The following is a 27641-nucleotide window of genomic DNA, read 5'->3' on the forward strand; positions in this document are numbered from 1 at the left end:
ATGTCTGGCTCGTTGGTCTAGGGGCATGATTCTCGCTTAGGGTGCGAGAGGTCCTGGGTTCAACTCCCGGACGAGCCCGTAATTTTTAACATATTGCATTATGATGCCTGCATTTCAATTCAAGTTATGAAATTCGACAGAAAAACAATAATAGAAATTCTCACAATTATACTGACCGGGGATTTTGCGACCACATCGGAATGTGCCAACAAGTAGACAATCATGGCAATGAAATGGAGAATTCCCTGCAGTGCAAGGCAGTAAATCACAAATATAGTCACTCGCTTTGGCTGTTAGTTTACTCGAAATTTAAAGATCAGTTTTTGATTTCGTTTACTGAATCATTACACTGAAATGGAATTGTATAAAGATTTGCTAAATACTATTTTAACACTTGTCAATTGAGTCGCAAAACTGAATAAAACTGATTTTTTTTTAAATTTCTCTCCTAACTCATTAGTCAGAATCGGCTCGTTGGTCTAGGGGTATGATTCTCGCCTTGGGTGCGAGAGGTCTCGGGTTCAAATCGCGGACGAGCCCATAATTTTACCAAACTTAGAAAAATGGCTGCTGAAGATTCGACTTGCATCAATAAGGCAACGTTTGCACACTTTTAGAAAAGATATATTTATAAATTATTTTCCGACAATCCATTCGCTTGTCTGGCGCGTTGGTCTAGGTGCATGATTCTCGCTTAAGGTGCGAGTGGTCCATGGTTCAACTCCCGGACGAGCCCACATTTTTTAACATATTGCATTATGATGCCTGCATTTCAATTCAAGTTATGAAATTCGACAGAAAATCAAAAATAGAAATTCTCACAATTATACTGACCGGGGATTTTGCGAGCACATCGGAATGTGCCAACAAGTAGACAATCATGGCAATGAAATGGAGAATTCCCTGCAGTGCAAGGCAGTAAATCACAAATATAGTCACTCGCTTTGGCTGTTAGTTTACTCGAAATTTAAAGATCAGTTTTTGATTTCGTTTACTGAATCATTACCCTGAAATGGAATTGTATAAAGATTTGCTAAATACTATTATAAAACTTGTCAATTGAGTCGCAAAACTGAACAAAACAGATTTTTTTTAATTTTTCTTAACTCATTAGTCAGAATCGGCTCGCTGGTCTAGGGGTATGATTCTCGCTTTGGGTGCGAGAGGTCTCGGGTTCAAATCCCGGACGAGCCCACATTTTTTAACATATTGCATTATGATGCCTGCATTTCAATTCAAGTTATGAAATTCGACAGAAAAACAATAATAGAAATTCTCACAATTATACTGACCGGGGATTTTGCGACCACATCGGAATGTGCCAACAAGTAGACAATCATGGCAATGAAATGGAGAATTCCCTGCAGTGCAAGGCAGTAAATCACAAATATAGTCACTCGCTTTGGCTGTTAGTTTACTCGAAATTTAAAGATCAGTTTTTGATTTCGTTTACTGAATCATTACCCTGAAATGGAATTGTATAAAGATTTGCTAAATACTATTTTAAAACTTGTCAATTGAGTCGCAAAACTGAATAAAACTGATTTTTTTAATTTCTCTCTAACTCATTAGTCAGAATCGGCTCGTTGGTCTAGGAGTGTAATTCTCGCTTTGGGTGCGCGAGGTCTCGGGTTCAAATCCCGGACGAGCCCACAATTTTACCAAAATTAGAAAAATGGCTGCTGAAGATTCGACTAGCATCAATAAGGCAACCTTTGAACACATTTAGAAAAGAGATATTTATAAATTATTTTCCGACAATCCATACGATTGTTGAATGTATGTCTGGCTCGTTGGTCTAGGGGCATGATTCTCGCTTAGGATGCGAGAGGTCCCGGGTTCAACTCCCGGTCGAGCCCATATTTTTTAACATATTTCATTATGATGCATGCATTTCAATTTAAGTTATGAAATTCAACAGAAAATCAATAATAAAAACTCTCGCAATTATACTGACCGGGGATTTTGCGACCACATCTGAATGTGCCAACAAGTAGACAATCATGGCAATGAAATGGAGAATTCCCTGCAGTGCAAGGCAGTAAATCACAAATATAGTCACTCGCTTTGTCTGTTAGTTTACTCGAAATTTAAAGATCAGTTTTTGATTTCGTTTACTGAATCATTACACTGAAATAGAATTGTATAAAGATTTGCTAAATACTATTTTAAAACTTGTCAATTGAGTCGCTAAACTGAATAAAACTGATTTTTTTTAATTTTTCTCCTAACTCATTAGTCAGAATCGGCTCGTTAGTATAAGGGTATGATTCTCGCTTTGGGTGCGAGAGGTCTCGGGTTCAAATCCCGGACGAGCCCATAATTTTACCAAACTTAGAAAAATGGCTGCTGAAGATTCGACTTGCATCAATAAGGCAACCTTTGCACACTTTTAGAAAAGAGATATTTATAAATTATTTTCCGACAATCCATACGTTTATGGAGCGTATGTCTGGCTCGTTGGTCTAGGGGCATGATTCTCGCTTAGGGTGCGAGAGGTCCTGGGTTCAACTCCCGGACGAGCCCGTAATTTTTAACATATTGCATTATGATGCCTGCATTTCAATTCAAGTTATGAAATTCGACAGAAAAACAATAATAGAAATTCTCACAATTATACTGACCGGGGATTTTGCGACCACATCGGAATGTGCCAACAAGTAGACAATCATGGCAATGAAATGGAGAATTCCCTGCAGTGCAAGGCAGTAAATCACAAATATAGTCACTCGCTTTGGCTGTTAGTTTACTCGAAATTTAAAGATCAGTTTTTGATTTCGTTTACTGAATCATTACACTGAAATGGAATTGTATAAAGATTTGCTAAATACTATTTTAACACTTGTCAATTGAGTCGCAAAACTGAATAAAACTGATTTTTTTTTAAATTTCTCTCCTAACTCATTAGTCAGAATCGGCTCGTTGGTCTAGGGGTATGATTCTCGCCTTGGGTGCGAGAGGTCTCGGGTTCAAATCGCGGACGAGCCCATAATTTTACCAAACTTAGAAAAATGGCTGCTGAAGATTCGACTTGCATCAATAAGGCAACGTTTGCACACTTTTAGAAAAGATATATTTATAAATTATTTTCCGACAATCCATTCGCTTGTCTGGCGCGTTGGTCTAGGTGCATGATTCTCGCTTAAGGTGCGAGTGGTCCATGGTTCAACTCCCGGACGAGCCCACATTTTTTAACATATTGCATTATGATGCCTGCATTTCAATTCAAGTTATGAAATTCGACAGAAAAACAATAATAGAAATTCTCAGAATTATACTGATCGGGGTTTTTGCGACCACATCGGAATGTGCCAACAAGTAGACAATCATGGCAATGAAATGGAGAATTCCCTGCAGTGCAAGGCAGTAAATCACAAATATGGTCACTCGCTTTGGCTGTTAGTTTTCTCGAAAGTTTAAAGATGAGTTTTTGATTTCGCTTACTGTATCATTACCCTGAAATGGAATTGTATAAAGATTTGCTAAATACTATTTTAAAACTTGTAAATTGAGTCGCAAAACTGAATAAAACTGATTTTTTTTAATTTCTCTCCTAACTCATTATTCAGAATCGGCTCGTTGGTCTGGGGGTATTTTTCTCGCTTTGGGTGCGTGAGTTCTCGGGTTCAAATTCCGGACGAGCCCATAATTTTACCAAACATTGAAAAATGGCTGCTGAAGATTGGATTTGCATCAATAAAGCAACCCTTCAACCCTTTTAAAAATGATATATTTAAAAATTATTTTCCGAAATTAAATAAGTTTGCAGGACGTACTCTGGATCGTTGGTCCAGAGGCATGATTCTCGCTTAAGTTGCGAGAGGTCCTGTCTTCAACCCCCTAGGAGCCGACATTTTTTCACATATTGCATTATGATGCCTGCATTTCAATTGATTTCGTCCCCAAGGAATACACATTTTCGTTGTGTACAGATCGTCCCGCTTTTTTCACACATGCAGTCAGCTGAGGTAACCGCTCGCTGTACTATACGAAACACTAAGGCGTGGGGGAATAAACACGCGATCAGGCAATCGCTGCAGTCGTTGGCACGATCACGTGATGAATTCCCTGACGATTTAGTGTCTAGATAATCTGTCTTCAAACGGTAAATGGTGAATAGTCCTAGACAAATAGACCTAGCCCATTCCATTAGAAACCGTTCATTCCTCTAGATAGCGTTCAATTGGAGAGCGGTCATAGCAATCAGGTGACCATGCGTGTGACCACCTGACCATCAATGGATACACGATACAACGGCAGATGCCCTTAGATTTAGGGACTTCACCAACCATTCCGAGTAGATTAGCTCGTTCGAAATTTTGTGAATTCGACAATCTTGATCTTACTGTTCATTTGTGTATTACGCACGATTTGACGTTTCAGATATTTTCAAAGTTTGAATGCAACTTTAACAACATCTCCCTACAAGATGTTAATCAAACTTAATCGATATTCCCCCATGTTTTACCGGAAATATCGGTGTTGATGCGGTGGAATGAATTATATATCTTTGTTTCCTAATTATTCAAATTTGAAGGTAATAAAGCCATATACTCAAACATTGGATAGTGCCATAAAGAGAAATAGTACTCATCATAAAAGCATAATACAATAATCCATCACCAAACACAACAGTCTGATCTATTCACAAACAAAGCCTTAACTAATAAAATTGCAGGGCAACTGTGGACATCATGTACAGACTTAACTGTACTGTAACTGTGAGACAAAACATGTAGGGCATAACTTCTAGACATTATAAAAAAATATAATTCCACGTTTGTATATTTACTAGGCGTAACTATGATTCCCACAAGTCAAGCACCTTTAATCTTGCGTTCAACTGTTGAAAGTTGTTAGAAATTCACAATATTGAAGTCAATAATACCACTTAGAAAACATATGGTTCCAGACTATCTATGTTTCAATTTTTACCCAAGTTTGCTAGGTGGTTCTTGAGATACATGTGGAGCAACTACGGGTTCAAATTGTTTATTTATAAACGTAATTACATTACTGATATGCATTATACATTAATCAGTTTCCTGGACCCAGAATTTTTTTGCAATCTATATATATATATATATATATATATATATATATATATATATATATATATATATATATATATATATATATATATATATATATATATATATATATATATATATATATATATATATATATATATATATATATATATATAATATATATACTGTGATGTACTACCTGTAATAGTACCATAGGTGTGCAAATGATAAAACAATGTCATATTATAATGATTCAGGCGTAACAATAAATGTTTGTGGCTAATATGAACTTGTGCTTGAGTTACCCCTCTAATAGAGCAAATATGGTACATAAACATGTATGTATGCGTACATACAAGGTATGTATACTGTAAATCTTGGGAGAATGTTCATGTTTTTTTTTCTATAAAACACACTATTTTAATTAAAAAAACCTATAATATTGTGACATAAATTGTAAGTTAAAAGTACAGAGCCCTGGCTGTGTGAATGAAAAGCGCACATGTTTGGATACTTTGCAACAACCCATTGCACATGTTTATTTTTAAGACTGCTGATACAGTCACTGGATTGTGTTGTCAGCAGAAATTGAGATACATACATCCTGTCTCTCCCTGTGGCATAATGGTATGGCTCAGACAGTGACATGGGGATTGTGAAATACCTTGGAATGTGCTGAACCCAGTGTTGTTGGCAATGAAAATAGATATGACATCATTGACCCGAGTCTCCTACTTTAAATTGGTAGAGCTTGGATTAAGAGTGGTTTATTCCACTACCAAAATTGGCATCCTCTGTACACTGATTTGTCGGCTATTTCGAGATAACCAATCATTTCGTTATATACATTTTATTATTTGCATGGCCATAAATTAGCTCGGGTATTTAAGTTGAGACATAAGGGAAAATCTTTAGTCAGGAAGGTGACCTGACTTGATCCTGTAACATCTTGTGATGCTGATTCCTGACTCCAGTGAGCTGTACCCTATACAGGGGTACATATGCAGACGTGCTGTGCAGTAATCCCTGCTGATCAACAGGAACCACTGAAGCTCACTGCCTGAACTACTCCCGTTGTACCAGTGCTACCAGTAGCAGCAGATAGCAGTGCAGTTGCCGATACTACCTGGACACAGAGCACGAGTTTAAATTGTAGTGCAGCTGCTTCGCCAGTGTGCCAGATACGAAGGAACGCAACATTGCACATTGCTGTCCAATGGAGAGTGGAGTGTTCCCTGCAGCATCGATCAAGTCTCTAATTTATTTTATTTTACAGTGTATCCCCCTCCTTGCTGGTTCCAGTGACCAGCATCCCTGTTATTTGTTTATTAAAGTACAGGAAACCGTATATATTGTGTTGTGTTGATTTGTTATAATCGTTACTGGTATATACGAGCTGAGAGGGAGGAGACTTATTAGATAGGCACGCTACCAAAGACAAAGACTATTAGACCGGTATTAAAGACAAACTCCCCGATCCTGAATACGGTGTAGCCCCATAAAGGCCCCCCCCCCCGCATTTAACGTCACATTGGTGGCAGTGGTGGGATACAACTGGTGCAGAGGAGGTGAACCAGAGAAAGCAGATGAAGGCGACTCCTGTTACAGATCAAGAAATGGCAGAGAAATATTCCAGTAGAAAGTATCCAGACTGAACCAGTAGCAGATCCAGAAATGGCAAAGCCGATTCCAGTAGAGAGTATCCAGATTGAACCTGTAGCTGATGCAGAGCAAAGAAATGATCAGCAAATTTTTGTTGATACATTAAGAGAAATACAGTTTGCACAGGCAGCAGCTGGTGATACTGCAGAGCTTAAAGATCTAGTGGAGACTGAAAAAGAGGGGGTTGTGCAGTCAGAGGGTAAAGCAGAGGAGCTGCCACCACAGGTGACACCAACCTCTGGCTATGGGACCCAAGAAATGAGTAAAGCTGACCTGTTGACTAGCAGTAGAGTTACAGCGGAAAAGCGGAGTGAATCAGCATTAGCAGAGAAAACAGATATACCATGGAGGCTGGATACAGCCACACCATGGTACCGATCAGCATTGAGAGGGAGACCAGCTGACAGAGCATATGACTTATGGCTTGGGCACCCCCGGGCACAATCAACTGGCAGATGGCTGACAAACCCCACCTCAGATTTATTTGAGGTGGTAAAGGAGGATCCAGAGCTGGTAGTTAGACCAAAGTTGTACAGAGAAAAAGCACTGAAAGGAGAAGGCTTTCCATCAGAGGGGCATGTATTCTGTGACAAAGCCTAGCATAATTCCAGAAAAATTTAAAGGTGAAACGCCATGGAGATATTACAAAGACTATTTTGAGCAATGGGCAATTGTAAATAATTGGGATATGGCACATAAGTCCAGGTATTTGGCAGTGAGTCTGTCCGGTTTGGCGCAAAAAGTGCTGACCCAAGAAGCAGATGGTGGAGAAATACCGTACCAGGAGTTAGTCACCAGACTGGACAGGAGATTTGGTCCCGGTGGGCAAGCAGATACATATGCGGCAGAATTGCGGATTAGACAGCGCAAGAAAGATGAAAGTTTGCAAGAATTGGGTGAAGCTATACAGCAATTAACAGAGATGGCCTACCCAGGTATGGATCCTGCTTCCCAGGAAAGGCTAGGCAGGCAGTATTTTAAGAATGCCATCCCTGAAAAGGAAATAAGAGACGGTATATTCAGAGCAAATCCAAAAGCATTGGAGGCTGAATCACACGTGATGTCAGAGAAAAGGAGACTGGCTGAGCGGTGCCCCAAATTTGGCAGGGTGCTGAATGCTGAAGGTGACTCGGAGATGGTAGAACTAAATGAAGGGATAAAAGAAATGGGGGTCGGAAAATTCCAACCAACCCAGATAGGAGAGCAGTCATTCGGTGGAGGGAAAGATAAAAGACCAAGAAGGTGGGGCCAGATGGGAATTGAGTGTTACAGATGCGGAGGACGGGGGCATATTAAGAGAAACTGCGCAACTCCAAACGGGTATGCGGGAAACGAATCACGACCAACCTCAGGGGCCAGGGCTGGGTCGGAAATGCAGACAGGCCCAGGCAACCCCAACAAGCAGTAAAAATGGTGCAGGGACGGAGGGGACAGGGTACGCAGGCAGGGGAGACAAAACTAGAGGAATCAGATACAGCGACCCCCCAGCAACTGAAAGTAGACCCCTGCCTACCGTACATGACTATACAAGGGCAACAAGCGGTATATTTGTGGCAGGCAGAATAGGTGGATTACAGGGATATTTTTTAATAGATACAGGGGCATCAGTAACCCTGTTGTCAAGAAAACATTATGAGCGTATACCTGAGATGCAGAGACCTGCATTGGAAGCCATGACGACTCGGATCCGGCAAGCAGACGGTACCTTGATGAAACAGCATGGTGGAGCTAATATGGAGGTATGCATAAGTAAATACAAAACCACAGCCGATGTGATTGTAGTGGATATGGAGACTGATGCAATATTGGGGAAGGAATTGCTGATTACCTTAGGCTGTGTAGTGGACATAAAGATTCTACAGCTGAAATTTCTGGATGAAATAGTCCCATGTTATGACTGGAAGGCCCGTACTCTTTGTGCCAGAGTGGTGCTGAGAAAAGCAGTTGATATTCCTCCTGGCAGTGAAATGTTAGTACGATGTGATGCTAACAGAAAGATCCCAGGCTCTCGCAGGGAATGGTGATACCAACAGATAGAAACCCGATTGCGGAAAGAGGAATAATGGTGGCAAGAGCATTAGTATCAGATTGTAATGGGGTAATACCAGTACGGTTGTTGAATGTAACCCCACACCCAATACATGTAAAACAAGGCACTGCGGTGGGGATGGTGGAGCCGCTATCAGAGGGGGAAGGTGTGGTTACAGCAGAGAGGGATAAAGAAAATGAGGTACCACTGAAAGAAAAGCAACTGCCAGAATATTTGCATGATATATGGAGGCGGAGTACAGCAGAGCTGGATGACGGTGAAGCAGAAAAGGTAGCGGCATTGCTGATGAAGTATGCAGATGTATTTTCCAGGGGTGATGATGATATGAGGTGTACCAATCTGGTTAAACACTCCATTAATACAGGTGAGGCAGCTCCTGTTAGGCAACCCTCAAGAAGACTACCAATTTGGCAGAGAGAGGAAGCGGGGAAGCAGGTGGAAAAGATGCTGAAAGCCGGTATTATTGAACCAAGTTGTAGTCCCTGGGCTTCACCAATTGTGTTAGTAAAGAAAAAAGATGGTGGGACAAGGTTTTGTGTTGACTACAGGAAGCTGAATGATGTAACAATTAAAGATGCGTATCCAATTCCCAGAATAGATGACTCTCTGGACAGTCTGTCAGGCGCTTGCTGGTTTTCTACCTTAGATTTGGCTAGCGGTTATTGGCAAGTCCAGTTAGATGAAGAGGCACAACAGAAAGCTGCTTTTGTGACCCGTAGTGGTCTGTATAGTTGGAAAGTGATGCCCTTCGGCCTTTGCAATGCGCCCTCTACGTTTGAGCGGCTTATGGAGCGAATAATGGCTGGATTGCAGTGGGAAATACTCCTGTTATATTTAGACGATATTATTGTATACGGCAGAGATATTGATGAGGAGTTGGAGCGTCTGGAAATAGTGTTAGGCAGATTGCGGGCAGCCGGACTAAAACTCAAGCCAAAGAAATGTGACCTGTGCAGAACCAGTGTAATGTATTCGGGTCATATACATGTAGTGTCAAAAGATGGTGTAGCGACGGATCCAGACAAAGCGAGAGAACCATAAAGGAGTGGCCAATGCCAAAAAGTGTGAAGAATGTAAGAAGTTTCTTGGGGATGGCGTCCTACTACTGCCGGTATGTACAAGGATTTGCCAAAATAGCAGTACCTTTGCATAGATTACCGGAGAAAAATGAAGTGTTTAATTGGGATACAGAATGTGAGATTGCTTTCCAGGTATTAAAGGAGTGTCTGATGTCCGCCCCGGTACTAGCGTATCCACAGGAAACAGGAGAATATGTGCTGGATACAGACGCAAGTGAAACAGGTATTGGTGCTGTCTTATCACAGGTCCAGGATGAAAAGGAAAGGGTGATAGCGTATGGCAGCAGGTCGCTGAGTAAAGCGGAAAAGAATTATTGCGTCACAAGGAAAGAATTACTGGTATTGGTGAATTTCGTGAGATACTACAGGCAGTACTTGTACGGTAGGAAATTCACCATCAGAACTGATCATGCAGCTCTAAGGTGGTTGTTGAGTTTTAAGTGTTCAGGAGGAAAACTCGCCAGGTGGATCGAAGTCCTTGGGGAATCCGAGTATAAGGTTATAGGCCAGGGAAAATCCACGGGAAAACTGACGGGTTATAAGGAGACCATGCGGGAAATGTGGTTGGCAGGGGGAACATAGCGCTGTGATTTCCAGGGCCGGAGAGTATAGCAGTTCATTGCAGGATACTCCCACTTGCATGAGGGACACAGAAAAGGTGAATATGGGAAAAGGAATAGTGGACACCAGGATGGTGGAAGCGGAAATGGAGACCCAGGTACGGGCTGTCAGAATTCAACCTAAGGTGAGCGGTGATCAGATAAAGGAAGCCCAGACGGCTGATGCGGAAATAGGTCCAGTAAAGAGGACGAAGGAATGCAGAATCAGACCAAAATAGGAAGAGATGTCACGGTTGGCGCCCGCCGTGAGAGTTAATTGAGGAAGCTGGAAGCAACTCGGAATAAAGAAAGGTGGAAAGTATGCGACGGTTGTGATAAAGACATTAGAAGAGATCGGATGAAAGCGAAAATTATGAACCAGTCAAAGTGCATTTTTGTGGAATCAGATGAGGAAGACATGAAATAGAACTGAACTATAAACTGTGAGTGAATAACCCTGTATGGGAAATTTGCACTGCCCTGAAAAATGTATTTACCTTTATTTAGGTGGCATATATATTTCCATTTGGATTTAGTGTAACTAGAAATTTTAAAGTATAAAACCCGCACTTGTGCGTGAAGAATAAACTATTCCATATTTAATTATTTTTGTTGTATTCATGAAAACTAGTTTTTATTTGATTTGTGGCCAGCGAGATCCCGAACCACATTCCTACTGCTGGGCTGCAGACCAGCATTGGGAGTTTGGGGAGAGAGATTAAATTGACAAACAAAATGGCAGTCAAAAGTCAACTTGAGCTGTGACTTGATTTTGATTTTGTGTACTATTTCAATTGAGAGGATAGACTTCAGATATTAATTACCACTAAATGTATAACCAATTTCAATTTTTCAAGATAATTTATGTCTGTGAAAAAATGCCATGAAATCAACCCCGGTGTGTTGAACTCAAGGGGGAATAATGTGACATAAATTGTAAGTTAAAAGTACAGAGCCCTGGCTGTGTGAATGAAAAGCGCACATGTTTGGATACTTTGCAACAACCCATTGCACATGTTTATTTTTAAGACTGCTGATACAGTCACTGGATTGTGTTGTCAGCAGAAATTGAGATACATACATCCTGTCTCTCCCTGTGGCATAATGGTATGGCTCAGACAGTGACATGGGGATTGTGAAATACCTTGGAATGTGCTGAACCCAGTGTTGTTGGCAATGAAAATAGATATGACATCATTGACCCGAGTCTCCTACTTTAAATTGGTAGAGCTTGGATTAAGAGTGGTTTATTCCACTACCAAAATTGGCATCCTCTGTACACTGATTTGTCGGCTATTTCGAGATAACCAATCATTTCGTTATATACATTTTATTATTTGCATGGCCATAAATTAGCTCGGGTATTTAAGTTGAGACATAAGGGAAAATCTTTAGTCAGGAAGGTGACCTGACTTGATCCTGTAACATCTTGTGATGCTGATTCCTGACTCCAGTGAGCTGTACCCTATACAGGGGTACATATGCAGACGTGCTGTGCAGTAATCCCTGCTGATCAACAGGAACCACTGAAGCTCACTGCCTGAACTACTCCCGTTGTACCAGTGCTACCAGTAGCAGCAGATAGCAGTGCAGTTGCCGATACTCCCTGGACACAGAGCACGAGTTTAAATTGTAGTGCAGCTGCTTCGCCAGTGTGCCAGATACGAAGGAACGCAACATTGCACATTGCTGTCCAATGGAGAGTGGAGTGTTCCCTGCAGCATCGATCAAGTCTCTAATTTATTTTATTTTACAGTGTATCCCCCTCCTTGCTGGTTCCAGTGACCAGTATCCCTGTTATTTGTTTATTAAAGTACAGGAAACCGTATATATTGTGTTGTGTTGATTTGTTATAATCGTTACTGGTATATTTCTTTCTCTGCACAGTCTCAGTTGTGGTGATATACATTCACCAAACGATCCCCACCCCGTGACAGCGAACGAGCTGAGAGGGAGGAGACTTATTAGATAAGCACGCTACCAAAGACAAAGACTATTAGACCGGTATTAAAGACAAACTCCCCGATCCTGAATACGGTGTAGCCCCATAAAGCCCCCCCCGCATTTAATGTCACAATATATAATAAAATATATGTATTTTCAAACAAAACAGAAGTGTTTTATTACTTTTGGAAAAATGTTTAACAAAGTAATTGAAACACTTTTTGTTGAACATTGAGCACATTGTAAACACACAAAAATACACTTGTTTTGGGACAGGAATGTGTCATTAAAGAGTTCATTCATGTGATATTTATAGATTAATGCAACACACTCTATGCCAGAAGTAATTAAAAGGAAATAGTTTCGTGTAATATAGTCTGTGATTCAAACTATACTAAATACTTTCTCTACATACAATTCTAATCCGCCGTCCCACAAGGATCGACCCTTAGTACAATCTTAATTTCTGTTATATATAAATGACATTACAACTCAACAAATGCTTTTCAAATTGATTGCGGGCTTTTTGTCGGAGACACAAATTCAGATAGGACAGAATTATTAACATAAACCGTGTCAACAGATTGAGATTGGAGGATAGCCCTGGTATATGTGTTGTTTGTGACTAGAGGGCGTTACCCCTATCAAATAGTTTAAATACATCAGAAGGAAATCACATATAAAAAACAGAGAAAGTAATAGATCAAATGGGAAATAGTTCCCAGTTTCATCATTATGTTCTGAAATACATTCTTATTTTCCTTTATAAATCAATTATCTTGCCAAATTCCATGCGTCATTAGAACAACATGCCCTCGAAGCAAACTGTTTATTACAAGGTAGACCTCAAGATAGACGGAAATCATCGCATGAGGCCATAGTTCATGAGTACGATTCTCTTAGTAATGTCATCTCACTTCCTCCCTTCACAAAAATTGTCCGTAGCTAATACCGTTTTGACAAAGTTGGTGCAATGAATTCGACCATGCTATGTTAACAATTAAAAATGGTAAGGCGTTAGCGCCCTCATCGATGACTACGAACAAGTGTGTGGTGGTAGAGGGCGGAGTTTGCAAAATATTTATCAGGACGTAGGAAACAGCGTATGGTGTTAACATGCACCATTCTTTCAATCAACATGATAATTATAACGGCGATGTTTACAATGTCACATCTAATTATAGAGAAGTGCCGCATGAATGAAATGTTCATAACTAGGACAATTAGGTCAGCTTGTATGCAAGAAACTTAATGCGTAGACCGGGTGGTGAACTCTGAAATTGTTTTTCAGATAAAGACGCTTGTGGAAGAATATAGCATGTTGATTTTGGTCTATTGGTTTGGGCATCTAGATACTTAGTGTTGCCTCTGCACGTGTCGGTGTGACACTGAGTATAAAACAGACATAACAGCTGGAAATTGAGTGAATGCCCATGGATTATCAAGAATGAAATAATACATGATATATATATATATATATAGAACACGGGATGGGGTAACTATTATCTTATCAGAACATTCCATGAACCGCATATGGTCAATTCTATTTTTCCATATATATATATATATATCCTCAGTATCAGTATCCTCATTGTCAGAAAAAAATCATTAATTAATTCGACCTTGACTGAATTCTCACTATATACTTATATTCACTCTTAACGAACTTACACACGTACACAACAGCGCGTACATTCCCATGGTTAATTGAACACTAAGTAAAGAGTTGTGACGCGTTCCCATGGATAATCGAACACGTGTTCACATGTTTTGACAGTTAGGGTATGCCGTGACATAAAACGAGAAAATTCATTAGTTTAAATTTGAAATTGTTGCTAGTAACATAACCGCTTATTGATGAATCAATTTTCTTAGTTCAAATCAATCAATTTAAGCGAAGTCAAATAAAGCCTTTCCTACCACGATCATGCACGGGTTTGTAGGGACAGCCATGGACGGTCGGCTTTAATGCACTAGTCAATTGATCACACCGTAGGGGGTGGGATATATCGGAATACTAAAAATTTACTTCAGTATTGCAAGTACCGGAATGTCCCCTGGTGTCAGGCTTGTAAATACAAGGAAAAAAATGTAGGACGATGTAATGTACGAGATCTCGTGCAGGGCAATGTATGAGACTTTTACAAGACGAAGTAATTCACGTCACTTGAAGTAGTTTCCATTCTTGTTTTTTAAGTCTGTACGTGACCCATGTTTAGTTTGTTGGTGCGACCGTCAACATTTTTAATAAGTATCATTAAAATAACACTTTTGAGAGTATAAATAGATATTTAGGTCACCGGATTGTTAAAATCAACTACCTACCGTGTGTTCATTTTAACGGTCGTCAACATTCATGTGTGCAATGGTGATTACAAAATAATATCACCTGAATATACTTCACGAAATATTTCAATATTTATTCACTTTTATGAACAGGATAAATTATTACTTATATTGGTTGGAGGAACATAATATAAACAAATGCTCTGTTGTCATCCCAAAGGTTAACTTAGTTCTTACCCGATCATAATCATAATTGGTCAGCTGAGACTGTTCACACAATCACCATTTTTTTTTTAAATCGGGTGACTTTTTTATTATCTTTCTACACAATAAAGTCACACACGCCTATCTAACTGTGGTCGGTTTCAGCGAAAACGTGCGAAGCGGACCATGGAATAGCACATTGTTTGACTCGTTATGATATATGCCTGATGTACCGCATGAAAACTTGACTTTATAAAAGAAATACAACACTGGAGGCGAGATCAAAGTTATGACGAATATAATACATTTAATTCAACATAGACTTATGAGCATATACATAGCTATATACATTGCTTTTTTTTAAATTAAAAATAATCACATTTTACAAAAATGTAATTAAAAGCAACGTGTATCAAGATTTATCCTATGTTTTAAGTGCACTTTCATCTCGCGCCTCTGATGCAAGTCTAAAACGTGGGCTATTGAGTGTGGAAAGGTTTTGTGAACGTTTATCAGCTCATCTACTAAGGGTTTGTAGGGCCACGGGACGGGATCAGTGCTGATGTCACGGTGACTAGGACAATACACATTTCCAGCAACTAATCAATTCGGTGATCACAATGAATTAAGGAGAGCGATCATAACATCGATATTGTATTGATACTTAACCGCCTGTCAATAAGAAAGAGATTATCTAATTCCCGCTCACATATTTGTGTCATTTTTAAAAGAAAGCGCGACTAATGGAACGGCTGCAATCCTGCCATCCTTATTGCAATTGAACACTTAAAGGGCAGTGGTCGTCGCGCCACCCATGCGCGAGATATGGGTCTCATATAAACAAAGATGGCAACTGTGACTGTTGCGCAGATCAACGAGAACAAGCTGAGATGATACCAAGCTTTGATTAGGTATTTTTAGGTAATTGGAAGGTATCGAGAGAGTCACCGGCGGTAATTAGTGCAAGTCATACTTGTGACTTCCATTATAACAGCGCATTGGATCGTGGGAAAATTAATGTTTATCAACAAAATGTCGCGCATGCGCAGCGCGACGACCACGCCCATTAAACCGTCATTGAAATGTACAAGGAGTCTCTCGGCCAACAAGAATGCCCGATTGCAGGTCTTAAAATGAAATCCTAAACTTGGCGGTATATAAAATTGTTCAAGGTTACAAAAAAGCTGTGCATTTCCGTAAAAGTTTCTGTAAATTGTACACTCTACCTTTTTCATAATGAAAGTACTTGGCACAAGTAATTGTCACTATGGAGATTGAACACACTAACACTAGTGTTTCGGGTAAACAGTGGGAATCATATACAACATATGAAACTAGAAAAACCCGATGTATCTGTTCTACTCTACTTGTTCGAAAGACTTCGGGTGAGACATCATGTACGGAGACTGTGTCGTAGCAACGTACAAATGAAATACCGGCATATGGAACACATATTCACAGAAATACGAAATATAAAGTTACACCAACACCTGGTACCCTGACGAGAAAGCTGTTTTCTTATAACAAGTTCTGAAAATACTCAGTGTAGCGACATGTATATATGAGAAGTGAAATCTCTGCAAGTCTAATTTTAATAAAAACATGAATGAAATGATTCTTACAAAAAAAACTCAGTTTGACAGCAAACATAGGAATATCTGTTCGATGAAATACTAAACAAACTCCTACACGCGTCCCGGACATTCGTATGCACTGACATTAAAAATGCATGTGTGTGTTCAGTATGTAATCAAACAAATACTAATATTATTAAAACCAAAATTATGCAATATGCTCAAATGTAAGAATATATTTATTCCCGCATAATTATAGAATGATAACAGTGAATTAATATATGCTTCATTGTCAGTCTGTGTATTTGATTTTTATTTATTTATTATCTGCAAAAAATATCTTTGTTTACTTTTAATTATTAATGGTGCAATAGAAAATAAAAGATGATAAGAAAGATGCGTTCCCTTGACAACGAGGTGATGCAAATCACCATGTAGTGAATGACAATTGAGGAATGCGGAATGACTTTATTCAAATCTTAAAAATAAAATTTATATTATATTATATTTAATTTTATGTAAAATTGTTTTAAAGGACACGTTATATGTATATATATAATTAATACACAACAGTTTAAAAGTTACTGGTGACAGACGAGAGCTAATTAAAAAGTGGTTAATTTGATAACGCTACAAATTTGTAATAATTTGTTAAGCAAAGCGTGCCATGGAATAAGTTTCAAAAGACAAGTAACAACCAAGAATATTTAAATTTGGTTCAATATTTCGCCCGAGATTGAGTGTTGCTTAGTCTGTGTGATCGTTTAGTTGTACCAATTCGGTCGGGATTAATAAATTATAGGATTATGAGTTACCGGTTCCGTAACAGGGGTAAATTTAGCACACATTCAAAATAATGACCCGTCAAATTAAAGTTGAGCTTACCTATATATATATATATACATAAAACCAGTGACGTATATAACACACAATTAAAATTTAAAACATTGTAAAATTAGCCAGTTGAGTTTATCATTTTGGCAAAACCCTGAGGTTTATTTCAATTTAGCAGGCCTGGACCTAAATAATAGTTATTGAGCAAATTTGTCTTTTAATGCTCATTGTATTTCTGATAAGACAACTCAGTATGTACGTTTCCAACGTATAATATATTATAATATAAGGATACTATTAAATCTCACCACACTAAGTTTAAGCCAATTTAGACAACGAGAACGGGAATTGTGTAATCTAATGAAAAATGGAGTGAATCTTAGAATATTAAGATACTGCTAATTCACTGAGAAAACTACAATATATTTTATAATTGTACGATTACTAATTAACACTGATTGACTCACTGTCATCCCAATCAGTCTGTCACAATATTCATCTTGCCTGGTGTCGTGAAAATTGTATGCAGTGCATAGAGATTAAAGCTAGATTCATGTAAGTGTATCTATTTATAAAATATACAAATTTATCCTACACATAATATTATATATATACATATTACAATATATATATTTTAATTGGGCTTAACGCGTAAATATGTAATATATATATAAAGGCAAGACATCTATGCAAGCATTCAGAATATTTAAATACTGAAGCGACACTGACGTCCCGAGGAGCGCATTTGAATATGATGTAAACAAACAACGTGTTTACACGCGTTTTATGCGTGACATGATTACCGGGCAGAACACGGCCGCGCTACGCAACGTCTGTTGCGCTATAACCGAATTATTGCAAACTATTGTCACGAGAGTGACATCCGATTAAAAAAGGCTGGACAGTTATTTCTGCTGATAAGTCAGCAATTATGTGCACTATATTCATGTCGGTGTTGTGTTTTTTTTGTTTTTTTTTTTTTTTAAGAAACAAAATAACGTGTGCAAATATATTATTTTTGCGTGATTTTTTTTAATAATTTTATTAAAGCGGGAGGGTCGTCACCTTCGCACGCGTGGGAATTGGTAACAACACACGCTAAACGCAAAAGCTCATGGGTAGACGCGTGTTTGCAAACAATGACACGCTACGGCCATCTGACGCATGTGTAGGTGACGACTCCCCTGTTTTAAAGATTGTTTAAGCGAAATTTTCGCTTATATATATATATATATATATATATATATATATATATGGATTATGCTCATACAAATTTTAGTAAGTAATGTAATCTGCACTGAATAATGTTGTGAAGAGAATTTTCGTCTAGGCATCTTTTGCTGCAAAGTTAATCTGTACCCGTGTAGAGTGTACATATCCTGTAAACGTATACACAATGTAAACTTGTATAGTAGCTTGCTACCAGTTAGGTATGCATCTTTCGTTTGTTTCATTACCATATTAGTTGCCTTGTATGTTATTTTCGCAAACAGCGAATCCATCGGGTTACTGTGTATATCCGGCCACAATCACATGTGTTGCGTCCACTGTCGTTATTTATTAACGCACGCGTCGTCGGTAAAGCTGGAGAAGATATCAAGCCAAGAATGACGGCGACCACCACGTCATGCACGTTGCGCGCGGAAGCTTCGACTCCACGAAAATTGTCTACAAAGGTGTTTCACTCACGCCATTTCGAACGTCGTTGCTCAGGTATAGGGGCCGCTGTGTAGGCGAAGCTCGAGCGATTCTATAGGTATTACGTGAGGAACTTCTCGCTCAAGAGACCTTGTCGAGTAACATCAAATACGTAACCTCTATTGATTCGGTGACATCACCTGACGTTGTGTGGGGCTCGAAAGCCATACCGGGTCTTCTCACAGTTTATAAGACGTTATCATACAGTTCGTGTTTACTGTACGAACGTAGCAGAATCCTTGGATATTCTCGACTGCCGTGAAATGACGTCATTGCTGATGTGCTATCATAAATTATGACGACATGGCTCGTCATTTTTGGATACGTACGGACTTCTTTACAAAGTTCCAAAATAAGGCGATGCTATTTTTAAATTGACAAACTGCTTAGACAGATGTAAACATCTCCATATATGACTTTTCGGGGTCTTTCTTTGAGTTCGCCGACGGCGCGGGTATTGGTTCCGGGGTTGTCGGTGTAGTCGGTAAAGATACCGAATCGCGAGCTTGGGACGAGGATTCATGCGCTCTGGATTGCGCAGACTCAGACGAGACCGAAAGCACGTGGCGCTCATCGCCAAATTGGTGGTGGAAATCACAGGCAAAGTTAGCGCCAGGTGGCTTGTGGCTGACGGACAACGCAGTTGTACATGAAGCACTCCTCGTTGCCGGCGATTTGTAAAATCTTGATGATCCGTAACGATAGTCCCTGTCGCTGGAATTCGTCCCCGTCCGACCAAACAAGCTTATTTTTCGACCGCAGCATATTCGGCGAAGTTCCTTTATTAGATTGCCACTGAAAGACATATATATCCAAGGATTCGTGCAGCAATTTATGTTAGCCGTCAGTTCCAATATAACGGATGCTAAGTCTGAAACCAAAATAAAGATTTGTTTTAACGTTATCAGTAAAAATCACCGGATGGATATCATTGCATTATCGTACATCAACTAATCCGTAAAACTATGAGATCAAATATTCAGTCGATAAATCTAACACAGCAACTCATTTAAAACTGCTGAGAGTCACGAAGTAAGAATTAAATAACCATGTGTCTCATGTAATTTGGGAGTATTATTTCCAGTACATCCTTCTTGAAGTATAAATATCACAGAATAGTATTAATATCACAATAATCAAAATAAATGACCTTACTTTCTATGTCTGCGTCGGGATCCCAAGCCTTCCACATTTGTACCCAGAAATATGGCGTCCAACAGGTAAAATAGACAACAACAATCACGCACGTCATTTTAGCCATTGTCACTTTAGCTTTCGTAATTCCCCTTCCCGCATAGTGAGTCCTGGGAACGAGGACGCCCCTGGCGTTTGTTTGAGTATCTCCGTTACTGCTGGTACGTCTCGTGACATTTGGAAAACTGTGTGCATGTCCATTAGCGTATGTAGCCCGGAAGGCTTTACTTTCCCATTGAGACTTGAGCTGGGCGTTTTTTGCTACTTCGCGCCAAATTCTGCCGTACGACCAGGCAAGAAAAATGGTTGGTAGTATATAAACCATGATAGTGACGAACGTGATGTAGGCCCGCGGGCCCGCTGGGGGCGCTATAGCCCATTGTGATCTGCAAGTTGAATATGTTGGGGTTTTAACCAAATGGAAAATAAACGCCTGCGGAATACTAAATAGAAGAGACAGTAACCACGCTGATATAATCATCATACGTGTTCTTTTCTGAGTTCCCTTCATTCCGGACATCGGGTGGCAGATAGCCATGTAACGATCCAACGCCGTCATTACGAGGACATACGTGGGCAGATACATACCAAAGACTTGTCCGTACTTGACCACGCGGCAGACGAAATCGGGAGCCAAGAACTCATCCGTGATATCCCACACAAACTGTGGTAAAATCGTAAGAAAAACGGCAACAAGATCAGCGATGGCAAGATGCATGATGAAAATGTGCATGCGTGTCAACGTCCTCCTTTTTCGCCAGAGCGTAATAAGCACGCACACATTGCCGAGCAGCGCGAGAAAAAAAATTGAGCCTAGTACAAGGATCTCAAATCGGGCCAGGAACTCATCTCGCCCATTGAGGTCCATCGAATCGCTACTAATATTGGTACTTTGGTTTGAAGTCAACGGCGAAGGGTCCATGTATGTTTCCCTTTGCGGATTGTATATGCTATAGTTCTTCCCGGAAATACCGTTGTCCACGTAGACATTCATATCTTGTTCATTTCTCGCAGATTTTGAAGGCGAAATATCAATCACTACGTTTCAGTGTCTCCATCGGCGGCAACCACTGTACCTATAATACAACAGATTAATGAAGGTTATTTATTTCATGTCGTGAACTTTGACCGAAGGTCAAAAAAAGATTAAATACATCCAATATATCATTTGCCAGTTCCGTGTAACACTGAAGCAGATCTCGATAATTTAATTGGTAATTGCAAACAGATTGCATTTAACACCATGGCCAACGATCATAAGAACATACACCACTATCCTATACTTCGGCGTTTTTACATGGTACCTTAAAAAATGTTGTTGTGATTAGTAGACTTGAAGCACAATTCCCCTAACGCAATTTATCCGCTTGTTTCATGCATGTTTAGTGGACATTTCTAAAGAATTTTGAAAAGGCCGCTGTTGAATTGACTAACAATTTGTGATCATGTTACCAGTCCATCCACTAAAACTGTAAATAGATTAGATGGCTGTAAGAATAACCATATGCCTTAAATCAAAGGGGGTGAAATAACGGTGGAGGTAATGCCCCACAATACCTTTAATTTGCGCTAACAAAATACGATTCCTACTGTTTTGCTGAGAATCGAATATATATGATAAACAGTATATCACAGCCATGACCCGGTCATTCGTGAGATCTTCTCGATGTATTAAACCCATTCATGTTTTTATGTATACATAATGAAGAAGACGAATTTAATGATATATGTGCTGTGCATCCATGAAATGGATTCATGGTTGATAGTTAAGATGCAATATTGACAGAAACATGTTTCGTTTTCGTTTGATACTGCATCTTGAAGAGTAAATTGTATTACGGTCTATCGGGTACTAAATATGTTACAGATACACATACATACACAACATGTTGGTTCGATAAAAGGGATAATAGAAACGTGCAGTCACTGTGTATGTACAAAGACAATCAGAGCAGTTCCGGAATAGAAAATTGCATTGTTTCAGCGATCGAATATTTAATCGTGTGCTACAAAAATAGCGTTTTTAAGTTACCTTAAACATTAATTAGTTATTACATATGGAATTAACTAGTGTTTAACTGGTGCCAGGATAATAAGATTGTAAAATGTAATCGATATATATAATTTATCAATCAGTTTGTAAATGTGAACTTGTCTCGCACAAGGCATTATAATATATCAACGCCGTAAAGATCAATATTTACTATCATTTAGGGACTCTTATATAAGTTGAATTCTAAGGATCGTAAAAATAGTTATTATACTACACGTAAATCTGTATTGCCGATTTTTTGTATCAAACATAACTTCCAACGATTAGATTTATTTCGTTTGAAGTAATTAACTCGTTTATGAATTGTAATAGTACGTGCCAACACATTTGTAACGATGACGCTGATTTCTTCACACCATCCGGGGCATTTACAGAAAGTTAAATGCTTATCGCGATCGATAAAACAGCAACAAATCACCAGATATCACCAACACTTCCTAAGCATATACAGAGAATAATTAACCCTATATAGTTGAATTATTAATATATACAGAGTCAATTTACGAGAATAGTGGCACAATTGATGGTTTATTTCGTGCTGTCACGTGGTGACGGAAGTCGCATTTTACCGTACTTCTAATTCTGAGCAGTGCAACATTTTGTTCTTAGATTATTAAAAGCTGATTGAACAAACAATCTGTCCAAAATGACGCTGGATTTAGAATAACACACAGAAGAAAAAAAAATGACGACACACATTTCGTTACACGTAAATGTGGAAATCAGAAGTGATGACAAGATATTCAGGGAATCCGTGAAGCTTTGTAAACCGATATGAACTACTTTTGCCGTTACTATCTAAGATATTTTATGTGATGTATCTTGTTCATATCACCAACGGGCAACCATTTAATTGCTTTCGAATTGACCATATTAGTTTACGACCATTGCAGATTTCTCAGTATTGAAAACGCGATGATCGCCTGTTACAATCATGTGGCGATCAATGAAATGTGCCTCCAACTCGCCATCTAATGATTAACTGAAATCCTTATCTATTAATTACACTGCATTATTTGAAAGAATATTCTAATTAGCAAAGGGAGACTAATTGATATCGAATGCTCACAAATGATGGAGAGTGTTCATGATTAAATAATTGGTGGTGTCCTTGGCCCTAATATCGGGCCATCGTAAGATCACATTACCTCGTTTTCTCGGGTATCAATTCTTAACTTTTTAACGCTTTCGATTTTTTCTTTCATATATTGTTAACTTTAAACAAGCGTAACCACAACAGTCGCTTAAAACGGGGAGTCCATTTCTGCGCATGAACAGAACAAAAATGGGATAGCCGTATTTATAATGATGTGCGATTGAAATAATTTACCAATGGTTTTGTTCCGCCAGAGGATCACAAAGAACGCATGTATTATCACTCCAACATGTTTCATTCGTGGCGGCGTCCAAAGGATTAATTAAGTTGTGTTTATTTTACAATTGTAATCTATTAGATATATGGTTATATTAGTAGGTTACAATCTTGGGCTCAACATTCAACAACTGGACATACATGTCAATGTCTCGGGGCATTGTAAGACAACCCTAAATAAACTGAACTAAAAACCTTACACATTCACGACTTTGTAAATTAACTGATCACATTACATAACAATTCATCGATATGTTTATCATGTGTTTTATATTGGACACGAAAACGTCACACATAGTCACAGTGTGTTACTCCTCCGACCTTTGACATTGGAATCGACACGCGACCCAAGCATGCTATAATGAGTATTAACATGCCTGTCAAATGTGATAGCACGATTTAATGGCGCAACGTACAAGAAAAGCAATCGGTAATTCATCCGACACGGAACACCGATAAAGAAGCTGGAAGATGGCGATCATGTTGCCACAACAGTATTAGCGTGTCAGTGGGACGTCCCACACGCGTGAATGTTTTTTTTTTTTAAATAAGTTGAATGGTTAAATAAAATCCTACGCGAGGAATTTATTTTACGCTGACTTCGATTGATCACATACTTGAAAAGCGCAGAAAAGTTGCGAGAAAATATCGGGGGCAGTCTTTGAAAATGAACTAAGTTTGAGGCCGTTTTACGTTGTAATTGCTGGAATTTACGACTCGAAAACATAATATATATCTGCTCCATGTAATGCAAGATACACATATCATCCACATCCGGATTATATTATTAGATTATCTACTATTTATACTACCACACGCGAGCTTACTTCACCCATTCCTGTGCTCCATATTTTCACAACGTTGTAACATGTGTCTTGTATTTCTGGAAAACGCAGTTGGCGCTGGATCTGAATTACGCCTGGTGTGCGACTTACAAATTTAAACACGATACGCAGCAAAAGTGTCGGCATCTAGCGACCTCGGGTTGTAACCGTATGACATCTTGCGAATATATAGTAATTGAAATTGAAAACGACATACTCATTGCTTTTCACAGCGGAGTCCGTTTTTTACCAAGAGCGTCTCACATGTTAAAAGCCACAAAACAGCCCTACCAAGTTGTGTTTTGCATTTGGACGTTTACAACATCCCAAGTGGCAGATATGAATAATTTTAATTTCTACAACTATTTTAGCATCAGCAATGTTATGTGTACGGTTATTTAATTTCATCCATACATATGGGAATTCTGTTTCTTGATTTCAGTTTTCTCTCAGTTATATGATGTTGACTGGTAGAAAGCGCGTATTTTCATTTCCCGCAAACATTAAAACAGCACAAATAAAAACAAATACCTGCAAATATCACATCTTGTTCCCAAAATACGCCCCAGAACACTCATATTTTATCTCCCCCGAATAAATGATTGATACCTCACGCCTCTTCAGTAACGCCAGGCACCATCAGCGCTGAGACATCGTAACTCTGACAACTGGCCTTTCGTCGCCACGGGCGACCACATCACACGGGGGACACTCATACCGATTTATTCATATGGTATAATCAGTTGTAACAGGGTAAGTGAAATATTGGGAGACAAAAAGATTAAGTATGTCCTTCGATGAGTATTCTCACAACACTTTAGGCATCGGCGATAATGAAAATAGAATTACCATCGTCCAAATTGAGATCTACTTACATATAAGCACTACTTAAATACATAATAAAATTACCAGCACAATCGATTCAGTTTTGGTTGACTTAGATTCCGGCCCATTGAAACACGTGTCATTGATCCAAATGCAATATAGTTTTAAATATTTCTTCGTTATTGGTAGACATGAAATCTGTTCATGAGTAACTAAACGACTGTAATGCGTGATAGCTTTGATTTACTGTTACGTACTGTCATTTCAAGACGCATGCGTAAGCGTGCAGTTTATCAAACGAATGTCCCCCACCAGTCGGAAATCTGGCAAACTTACTATGTTGATCACACGTTTACTGCTTGCCACCATGTACGGATGCGATGAATTTGAGCATCCCACGCACAGAAGCACACTCACAGTAAGTGTTTTGGAAACTTATGGTTTAATTTTGAATGGGAATTAGATTCAAATTAAAAAAAACAGCAGGGAAACATCATCTGTTGCCGCGATGACATATATTCTAATTTGGAATCACCAAATCGATTTTCGTTGCAGGTGGCGTTAAGCGTACCACGTGATGATTTGAAAACACTGATTCACTAAAGGTTAGACTGTCCCTAACGGAAATGGCGGAGCTGAGTCGGCAAATTAATCACTATCGCGATAACAATCGCAGGATTGCCCATCAGAGACAGATCTAGAAATAGGGCCACATCTAATACTGTCGCCATCTCAGGAGACGCGGCGCTTGCGTCATATACACACGACTAGCTCAAAGACACCCTCTGCGCACAAAAGACGTTTCGCATTGACATTTACGCAGTATAACCATTTCCTGTATTACGTCAAGACCTTTGCAGTCAGAGTGGAGTTTTAGCGAAAACATTAATTTCAGTCGACTGGCTTTTATCGCGATAAAAAAGGATTCTGGCAATTCCTAACATTTGAGGATGTGATGACGCAATTAACAAAGGTAATCATAGGCTTCGCCTCAAAGTGAATTTTTGATCAAGCATCTTATTTACATCCCCGAGTTAATGAGACCGTGGAAAATGTAAAATATGAAGTGAATAACCTCAGGGGAATCGGCTTTGATTTTTTTAACATTTCAACTCATGTAATAACCAATTTACAGTGCCAAGCAACATTAGATCATAGTTTAAACCTTTGCGCAGCGGAGGTCGGATAGAACGCAATGCTTTCTTCTGAGTACATACTATTCCCGCTAGGACAGTAATACACTGTTATAATATCCTGTCACACGTCCAACATTATGCGGTGAGGGTCGCTGGTGATACTACGCGTACTACTGAATATTCACAGGTAATCAAAACACGATATCTAAAGTCGATTATTAATCTCAAATTCTATATACTTTATACAAGACCCCTGAATTCAAGCACACTCTTAAGAGAAGGGGCGGGACAATTTCTTGTAAAGGAGAATTTTAAAATGTTTTACATGGTACAATTAAAAGGACAATATTAAAATATATCGCTATTACTGCCAGGATGGTCGTACATAAGGTATGTACCATGGATAAATATATATCGTCTAATTAGCATAATATTCTGCATAATTTACCGTAATATAAGTGTCGGATACCTGCTGAAGTCAAAATCAAGAAACAAGCACACAAACATGAAACACTTACACACACACATACTATATATATATATATATATATATATATATATATATATATATATATATATATATATATATATATATATATATATATATATATATATATATATATATATGTTATCATGAAACGTATATTATTTTAATTTATATTAGTGTCGGTATTGTGAACCGAATTTTGTTATTGGAACATGGCAGCCATTACAGTTGGGGTGTAGTGAATTTCGAAAGAAAACAAACATGACCATTAGAAATATATTATCAGAGGACTGATATGCGAGTAACCCTTACCACACTGCATGGCTCACCAATACACTAAGTGGGTGCACCCAATGCTGTTATTCACCGCCACTGTTGTGCACGTGAGCAGAACACATTTAGCATCGAGATTACTCCGAGCAATGTTCTGCGATTTCCGCAAGAATTAGACAGAGATATTTCACGAAAAACAGATCGTCAATTATTTTCTTTTGTTATTCCCACTATACCCTAATAAATAATACATATTCCCACGTGTCTCTAGCAGAATGCACTAAATCTGACATCAAATCCTTAAGTGGGTCCGGAACTCCAATATTATTCTGTATAATTCAATTTAGTGGCGGAAAGCACTCCCTAAGCAGACATTCCGTCAATAAAGACATACATGCAATACTGTAACACATAACGGAGACTTTGTTTAATTATAGCCTGGCTAAATATAATTCCTCGGGTCAGGGTCACAATGTTCATAGTTGTTTCGCATTTTACGGACCACACATATCACGAG

At 38.9% G+C, this 27641-nt stretch overlaps 1 protein-coding gene and 4 non-coding genes across 5 annotated transcripts; 4 read left to right on the plus strand and 1 right to left on the minus strand.

Annotated features, from left to right (window-relative positions):
- Positions 1-6: 6 nt before the first annotated feature.
- On the plus strand, positions 7-78 carry TRNAP-AGG (transfer RNA proline (anticodon AGG)). The gene has a single exon. It is a non-coding gene; the product is annotated as a tRNA-Pro (tRNA).
- Positions 79-1122: 1044 nt separating this feature from the next.
- On the plus strand, positions 1123-1194 carry TRNAP-UGG (transfer RNA proline (anticodon UGG)). Its single transcript has one exon. It is a non-coding gene; the product is annotated as a tRNA-Pro (tRNA).
- Positions 1195-1787: 593 nt separating this feature from the next.
- On the plus strand, positions 1788-1859 carry TRNAP-AGG (transfer RNA proline (anticodon AGG)). Its single transcript has one exon. It is a non-coding gene; the product is annotated as a tRNA-Pro (tRNA).
- A 595-nt stretch (positions 1860-2454) lies between these two features.
- Positions 2455-2526, plus strand: TRNAP-AGG (transfer RNA proline (anticodon AGG)). Its single transcript has one exon. It is a non-coding gene; the product is annotated as a tRNA-Pro (tRNA).
- A 12609-nt stretch (positions 2527-15135) lies between these two features.
- On the minus strand, positions 15136-21152 carry LOC100375870 (mesotocin receptor-like). Its single transcript, XM_002735500.4, has 2 exons — positions 20116-21152; positions 15136-19831 (listed from the first exon to the last, which is right to left on the minus strand). The coding sequence occupies exons 1-2, from the start codon at positions 21146-21148 to the stop codon at positions 19347-19349; spliced, it is 1518 nt and encodes a 505-aa protein (XP_002735546.3). The 5' UTR covers positions 21149-21152; the 3' UTR covers positions 15136-19346.
- Between the last annotated feature and the right edge of the window lie 6489 nt (positions 21153-27641).

Source organism: Saccoglossus kowalevskii, chromosome 22 (genome assembly GCF_978046115.1).
Source record: "Saccoglossus kowalevskii chromosome 22, keSacKowa6.1, whole genome shotgun sequence".
Classification (NCBI taxonomy): Eukaryota; Metazoa; Hemichordata; class Enteropneusta; family Harrimaniidae; genus Saccoglossus; species Saccoglossus kowalevskii.

What these genes read in the sequence shown, in the direction of transcription:
- LOC100375870 (XM_002735500.4), bottom strand. Translation starts at nt 21,148, where the DNA reads ATGAATGTCTACGTGGACAACGGTATTTCCGGGAAGAACTATAGCATA. An exon ending in TCCCGACGCAGACATAGAAA is followed by an intron (nt 19,832 to 20,115) that starts GTAAGGTCATTT and finishes TTTTGGTTTCAG; the next exon opens with ACTTAGCATCCGTTATATTG.